This window comes from Engystomops pustulosus, chromosome 1 (assembly GCF_040894005.1).
Source record: "Engystomops pustulosus chromosome 1, aEngPut4.maternal, whole genome shotgun sequence".
Classification (NCBI taxonomy): Eukaryota; Metazoa; Chordata; class Amphibia; order Anura; family Leptodactylidae; genus Engystomops; species Engystomops pustulosus.
Window position 1 is genome coordinate 171,458,481 of NC_092411.1, and position 8,312 is coordinate 171,466,792.

General features: G+C 42.7%; 1 protein-coding gene across 3 annotated transcripts in view; it reads right to left on the minus strand.

Moving 5' to 3' along the window:
- The window catches only part of MLLT1 (MLLT1 super elongation complex subunit), a 136,443-nt gene extending 130,013 nt beyond the window's left edge, over window positions 1-6,430 (minus strand). The window contains exons 1-2 of one of the 3 annotated variants that reach the window (XM_072113849.1): window positions 6,079-6,426; window positions 3,600-3,780 (exon numbers count right to left, since the gene is read on the minus strand). In XM_072113849.1, coding sequence (XP_071969950.1) covers window positions 3,600-3,780; window positions 6,079-6,090 — 193 coding nt within the window. In that variant the 5' untranslated portion in view covers window positions 6,091-6,426. Of the gene's footprint in view, window positions 1-3,599; window positions 3,781-6,078 lie in introns of those variants that run through there. The other 2 variants (XM_072113850.1, XM_072113852.1) reach the window with 2 other exon arrangements.
- Between the last annotated feature and the right edge of the window lie 1,882 nt (window positions 6,431-8,312).

The following is an 8,312-nucleotide window of genomic DNA, read 5'->3' on the forward strand; positions in this document are numbered from 1 at the left end:
GGCTGAGGGTTCTCTGATGCACATTTTTTGGAGTTGCCCTGTCATCCGATCTCATTGGAACTCAGTTAGGCAACTAGTTAATGATTTATTGGGAATAGATATCCCGTTGGATCCTGCAGTACACCTACTCAATCTGCTACCTGTCACTGTTAGGGGTCCAAGCGCCAGACTGCTCCTTCATGTACTCACAGCTGCCAAGTGCCTAATATCCCTGTTCTGGAAAAAGCCTGCTCCACCCTCTGCTCTGGACTTATACAATTGAATTAAAAACATACGATTGATGGAACACTTGAGAGCGCAAATTAATAACCAGCTGGATAAGTTTGACATGGTTTGGTCCACCTGGGATACTTTTTGTATATCATGTACGCCCAGATGATATTGTCAACTGCTCCACCTGCCTTCCTTATGTAACGCCCTAGGTCAGTGATGGCTAACCTATGGCACTGGTCCCAGAGGTGGCACTCGGAGCCCTTTCTGTGGGCACTCAGGCCATCACCAGAGATGACTCCAGGTATCTTCCTGCAGTCCCAGACAGCCCAGGACTTGCTGTGCACAGAGCTATTTTAAAGTGACAGCGCTACCTGGGACTATTTTCTGCTTTATTGGTGTCCTCGCTGCTGGTATCAGTGAAAACTGTGACAGAGAAGCGAGTATAAATCACAAATGAAATTTCTGTGTTGGCACTTTGCGATAAATAAGCAGGTCTTTGTTGTAGTTTGGGCACTCGGCCTCTAAAAGGTTTGCCATCACTGCCCTAGGTGATACGGGAATACTAGTTTTGGTTTATAATTCTGTTTTTTTGAGGTTTTGAATTTTATATAGCTTTGGTTGGTAATATGCTATTTCACATTCAGTATAACCTGATAGTCCTCCTGCTGCGACAGGAGAGAAAACTCATCTGGGTGCCCTACTTAGGGCAACCTTATCTGTGAAAATTAACTTGTATAAGAAAAAATGTAAATAAATAAAGAGTTGATCAAAAAAGAAGGAAGGAAGCCATGGATAACATATATAAGAAGATTACCACAGTTGCATTGCCCCTGTTTTATCATGATTGATTTCGATAATACATTTCCTACAAGCCTTTATTTTTTGAGCAATATACATTAATTATATTCGGTGCAAGAATTAAAGTGTTCTGTACTGTCTAGAGTAGAGTCTTACAGTTTTCAATAATTCTGACATCTCGACAATCCGCAGCTCTTTCATGAAAATGTGAAAGTCCATCCCAGTTCTTTCTACTAGGCAAGTATGAAACCAGGCTTATCTGCGGTATGCTGTACCCCTAAATGTACTAGTTAAACTCTGGTTGTTTTTTTTTGTATTTATATTTTATATACAAATCAATACAGATTAGATTTGTGCAAATTGGCTTAGTTTCTTAATAGGTGTATAGTTAAACTCAGGACATTGAGTAATGGTGCAAGTTTATGAAAAAAAAGTCTGAAAAAAAAAAAGGCGACCCCCCTTAGGAGTCTCAGCAACACAAACCACCCAAAGTCTAGCCCACAATTCCAAAAGGGGATTGTCAATGGGGCTCTACTGACCAGACCTGGCTTGACAGTCCCTCCAGTGGTAGGGCTGATTACAACCCCAAGTATTAGCAGGTGCTTCAAAGATGCATTTCTATAACCTGGGTAATCAGGGCCAGGGCTGTTGAATCAGAGGAGGAGATAATTTTGGTGGAGTCTGAGACGTAAAAAAGGGACCTATTTCACAAACATAATAATAATACAAAAAAATTTAAAGGGAAATTTTGAAATTTCCTTTAAAAGGTCTATAATATTCCGGATATAAGTATTTAGGCCAGGGATTAACAACATTTATTGGTCCAAAGGCCATACTGTCACAATGCTCAACTTTAAGGGGCTGCAACAGTAACCAGTAGCCTGGTTGCACCAACAACCACAGTACAGCACAAAATGCTAAAACAAAAATTATATATACCACAGTACAGAAAAAATATCACCCCATAAATAATGCATTCAGGTCAAAATAGCTGGAGACCCCCAGTGCAGACAATAATACTTGGAGATCTCCAGAGCAAATATTGATACTGAAAACACCATAAAAGACAATACTTGAAATCCCCAGAGCATGAAACTAAAAATACTGGAGACTCCCACTGCAGAAAAATATTGGGGGCCTCATATAAAACAATCCTAGAGATCCCTACAACAAAACTAATAATACTGCAGACTCCAGAGCAGACAAAAAAAAAAACATAAATAATTCCACTCCTTTACTGGTTCTTCTCTCCTTAGTGTGCCACTCAGCTCTGTGTCTGTGGTTGTATGCAGCAGCATCAGAACCCGGAGTAGAAGTGTGCCAGGAGAAGGAGAGGACAGGGATAGAGTACAGTACAGCTGACAAGTACTAACCCCTCCTGGGTCCTCTCCTGCGGGCGCTCTGCTCTGGGTCCTGACCTTAAGGACCCAGAGCGTCAGGAGTCAGGACACAGAGTGGAGCCGGTCTCCCTTCTATGTTCCCCTCATATCGCAGCCCACTCACATTGTAGGCCCCGCTTCTCTGCTCCACTTGCATTGTTGTACTAGAGGACAAGTCAATGTGCAGGCTCTTATAGAGAGTTAAAGTGGAAGTAGGGGACACACTGTACAAGCAGGAGAGGGCCTTGGAGTGCTGACAGTGGGTGGAAGATATATATTATTGTAAAAATAGAAAAAAAGGGGGGGTGCAGGTGTTTTTAATAAAAAGATGGACTACTAGGAGTCCAAAAACATGTTCTGGGCTAGTGGAAAAAAGGAGGGTAGATTAGTTGTACCTAACGGATGCATCAATAACCCCCCCTGTAGTCGGGTGAAGGGACCCTAAGGGATAACAAAAAAAAAATAAAAACCAAAACAGGAATACAGGTGTGCTTTCTGGTAGAATGTAATCCAGGTGGTTTAGCTAAATAGATCTTTTTATCTATTAATCTATTATTAACATACAACGCGTTTCGATGCCCAGCTGGTGTCTTCATCAGGTCACAAAAATAAAAATAAGCTGCACAAAAAAATCCTATACTTACTGCATTTTTTAATACCGTTTTATTTTATTATTTTCCCAGTATTCTTGACCTGATGAAGATGCCAGCACGGCGTCGAAACGCGTAGTCTGTTAATACTAAATTTTAAAAAAAATCTATTTATCTAAACCATCTGGATTTACGCATCTACCTGGAAGCGCATCCATATCCCTGTTTTTACAAATTACAATTATTTCTTGAAGAAGATGCAAGCTGTGTAAAAAGGACACTGGGAATGTCCTTCTTACAGGATTGCAGGACCACACCAAGTCCCCTAAACATAGAAAATCAGTGTTCTAATACTTGACAAAAACTGTCCTATTTCAAAGAGTATTTGACAATTTAGTTTTCACGGTACCACCTCCACCACGCATTAGAATCTGCTGTGTAGGGGACTGCACTTATTTCCGTTATGCAGTTTTCAAAATATTCCCAATTTACTCTATATACTAAATAGGCATTTGGAGCACTCAGGCTGTGCCACAAGAAGCTGGAACACTTCTATTAACTTTAAATAACATTGCTCTTAAACACATTAAAATAACCAAATATAACAATAGTCACTCACCCCGCTTAGGCCTAGGAAAGCTGTCATGCAGCCTAAAAACAACCTTCTCTACAAAATGCTGTATTTCACACTGCTCAGGACCACGAACAAACACCATCCAGTCATGCGTGAATCCCTCTGTAGTGGGTTTCTTTCTCAGTTGAGCACGGTGTCCCAGCTCCAGCTTCACCTGAACAGTACACTGTAGAATGACCAGCATAACATTATTCCCCTTATTAAATGATGTTCACATGCAGAATGAAACCATTCAATGATTTTACAATAAACTAAAGTCTTTTTACATTTCCCTAAAAGCTTTTCATATTTTCACTAACTTTTCACTGAAGGGTATCTATTATTAAAGGGATTTGCCAAACTAAACATTTCGATCAAGGATTGATGTACGTCCCCATAGACGGCAATAGCGGTGCGGCGCATATACGGTGCCACACATGTGTGGCACCGATCCGGCCCGCACACCGCAAAAAGATAGAGCATGCTCTATCTTTCGGTGTGTGCGCGGCCGTGCGCCGCTATTCTCTATGGAGGGAGGAGGGGTCACCTCCTCTCCAGCACATGGCGGGATGCCCACACGGCGGGCATACCGCTGTGTGAATGTACCCCAAGGAGTACAGGAAAGATAAGGGCAGCAAAAGGCAGATCCCCGCCACTGATGCATAAGATGGTTAATATAATTTCCTCAGAAAAGCCAAATCACTAGGAAATTTTCTTGAAAGCACAAGCCTTTACAGGCTGTTATACTGGGCAGATGCACTACCCCCTCCCACTGTCTGAGATTACAGCATGCAGATGGAGAGGCCGATATGCTCATGCACAGTATAACAGCCTGTGAAACTACACAAATGGGGTAACACCACCAGAACCCCTTCAGTGTCATTAGCATAATTATAAGAGATGCTTTTAGAAGGAAGGAGGCAATGGATAACAATTATAAAAACATTACCACAGTCACACCTAGATCCAAGACTAGATCAATGCCAATGGTTTATCATTCTTGATTTCGACTGAAGATTTCCTTCAGTATTCACCAAGAGGAATTGTTATAGCTATGTAAGTATCAGTCATGTGTGGTTTTTAGGAAATGCATTATTTTCTAGAAAAGTAAACAATGAAAAGATGACATTTGAGGGAGTTTTTGTTTAAACGATTTAAGACATTTAAAAATAATTAAGGATCAGTAGTAGACAAAGAAGTGTGAAAATCTGATTGTTGATAAAATACACTGATTCAGTATATTGACAGCATGCTCACATGTACACCAATTGTACTTGTCAGTAAAGTTGAGCTGACCCGACACTTCCGAGTTATGCTGCCCAACATACTGGTGGCCGAACAGACAATCCAGCAAATTGCTTGGAAAATCATAGCCATAGCTAGTTTTTGGGGAAGTCAATCTGCCGAATTAGCTGTTTGGCTGCCAATATGTTCGGGTCACGCAGCCGAACAATAAAACAAATATGTACGCAAAAATAATCAAAAGCAAGTTTGTAATCCAAAATAGTTTCCTTGCCCGAGTATGAAGGTCATGTGTGTTTTATCAACCATACTACCCCCTTTTCACAGTCCAGCTCCTACTTACAACACACACAAAGGTTTGCTTCCCCACTAGACATCAGCACAAAAGTGCAATCACAACTCAGCTATATTGTTCAAGGTGTGAGGGGGGGGGGGATCATGTCTCTTGCAGATTTTTTCCGTTCTAAAGAAGCACATTTCATAGTAGTGCTGATTTTTCTGGCCTTGCTCGAGGTAATGCACTCTACCATCTTTTACAGTGTCCTTCTACCTGTCCCATTTATGTTGCCGGCCACTATAAGATGGTGGCTTCCTAATACCTAACACGGCCAGCTTCCAGGATAACCGGACACCAAGAGCTGCTACCGGAATCATTCTCGGTCAGTTTCTTGTAGCCTTCTGTATCTCACTTTTCTTCAATATGTTCCTTTAATATACATTTATGGTTCCCAAAGTATGTCATGTTCTTCTGGACAGTTGGCCTATAACACATTCATGCATAGTCTGTAATTTTCTGTCACTGTACTGATACAGTATCCCTCACACAGCTCTGCTTAACACTAAACTCTAGCGCAATATGTTCTCGCCCTGTCCACTTAAGCCACAATCGTCACCTGCCTATTCTCCTCCACCTGCTTGTACAATTTACCCTTGGTGCTAACCCACCTGGCCCATTTTCCACAGGTCTTGGTTTCTCTAGCTATACGGATGCTTGGCAAATTCACTTCAAATTACTGTTTTACTTCTCACTTGTTCTCAATTGTCACTTTACTATGCTTTGTGATATACATTAACTATTTCTATATTATTACAAAAAGCTTGAGCTAAAGTTGCGTTGAGAGCCATTGAGCATAGCACCCAGTGATACATTCTATTTAGAGAGATCTGCATTCATGCATGCGGAAAAAGAAACATTGAGCAAGCCTACGTTCACCTCTCAGTACCTCCCTTTCTCTTTCAGTACCTGACTGTCCATGTCTCTATGTTCAGATGGCCTCTCTTCCTCCTAAGGACTTCAAGGTGCCTACGGCCTCATTCTCAGCCGCATTAACGAGCTCTTGCACCTTACTCGGAACAACGTGAAAAGAAACGACGGGTCCAGCAAGGCTCCACAAGCCAAGCCTAGGCCCGAACACCCTTCTTTCCTTAATGGAACACTCCGCCTGCAGGTCCCACAGCCGGGATACCGGATTGTACCACCTCGAATCTGACCAATCCGAAGGGTACAGCAGGCGGAGCTTCCTGTCAGGAAGGACGGTGGAGAAAGAAGGAGAAGTCAAAGCCGCTGGATTGGCGGGGATGGTGTGACTGACATCAGATGTCGCTAATCGCTAGCTGATCTGTCGTTTCCATAGTGACATCAGGTTTCGGCCCAACATTCCCTATTTTAAACCCCACCCACCATTTTTCTCAAAGAAGTGATTTCTTGGCGTGAGTTCTGTGGTTTTTTGTTTCACTACAGGAGTCGTAATGTAGGCTTATTGAAAAAGGTGCTTTCATATCACAAGCGGCTTCATTTCAGTACCAGCTGTCGGAAAGTTTGGTAGTACTGCGCTGTTTTACGTGAGCAACAACCATCCTACAATTGTTGCTTCGATAATTATTATACGCGTCCTCTGAGGCCGGGAGAAAACATTGGGACCGTGGATCTGGCACAGCCCACAAACACATTATAACAAGTCAGACAGAAACCTTCGCATTATTACCACCGGCCTAGCTGGTGGTAGACTGGAGTATTATGGACCGGGAGGGGGAGCCCACATCCCACCCTGCGTTTACCGTAACAGACTGCTGTAAAAGAATGCAAAACACAAAGGAGCTGCTTTACCAGAAGCATCTAAAACGTGACATGGTGGAGTGAGATGGAAAACCTTACGATATATTCATATCTTGTTCACCATACACACTGAACGTGTCCATAGACTAAGGGCATGTTCACATGCAGCGCTTGTGTTGCATTTACGAACGCAATACTAGCGCTCAGGGGCATGCCTCCGCCCAATGTTATATGTGTTTCTAGATATACTTGTGATCTGTAACCACCACCCGGAGTCTTTTAGGGCGCTGTCCCACGTTGTGTTTTGGCTGCTTTTGCAAACGCAGACCAAACCGCACCCACCGGGTGGAAACGCCTCCGATCGTGAACAAGCCGCTGGTGTTTTGCGTTACTTTAATGCAAAACACAGACGGCTCGTTCCCGATTGTAGGCGCTTCCATAGAAACGCCAATGCGATCGGGCCACGGCCCGCCCCGGGGGGTGCGCTTTGGTCTGCCTTTGAAAACGCAGCCAAAACGCAACGTGGGACAGTACCTTTATAGCTTAGGCCCAATCCCAGGGGCACTAGTGTTGTGTTTGCAAACTGAACGCGCGCTAAGCTCCCCTGGATATGAATGTGTTGGTCAGATTCCTTGGACTGAAAACAGGGCACATGGACTGCAAAAATAAGAACTTAAAACAGCCTTATACAGAACTAGATGTATAATGAGCCCAACGCTGGAGGATAACTCTTATAGCATAAATAATAATAATAATTCCTTTATTTATATAGCGCACACGGATTACACAGAGCAGCACAGAGCTTGCCAGATCATATAATAGCATAAAGGGAGAGTCCTTGTATTATGGTGAAATATGAGGCAATGAGTCCCAGCCGAACTGCAGCGCCAGCACCGTAAAACCTTTTACAGTGCTGATGCCTGCTGTTCGGTTAGTAGATCGGTAGTCCTTGACCCATTGTGTTCCAGTCTGGTGCAGCACATGTATTCTGGCAGAAGTTATAGTAAATTTGTGAGGTGGCATGAGAGTGCTACAGGGGCAAAGAGGTGCAATATTCTGACTGGGCTCCAGGAACTGCCCATTTTCATTTGTTGTAAACAAAAAACTGGCATACAAGGTATGATAAATTTCCCCCACTGATTATAGCCTATAACCTTTTGTTGTAGCAAGCACAGAACTGTTGATAAATGTGGTGCACAGCATTCAAGACCTATGTGTCGCAGACTCTGATATCACTAGTCTTTTGCTTATCATTGTGATGATGAATCTGTTCTACTTTAAGACCTTGTTTTAACTGGTCTGAACTGTGGTGCATCATCTTTATTTTTGGCACACGCAGTCTATTTTTTAGATATTTTTTGGCTGAAATATTCCAGAAATCTGGTGCAGTTGATTAATAAATTTCCCCCATTGTTTTGGCA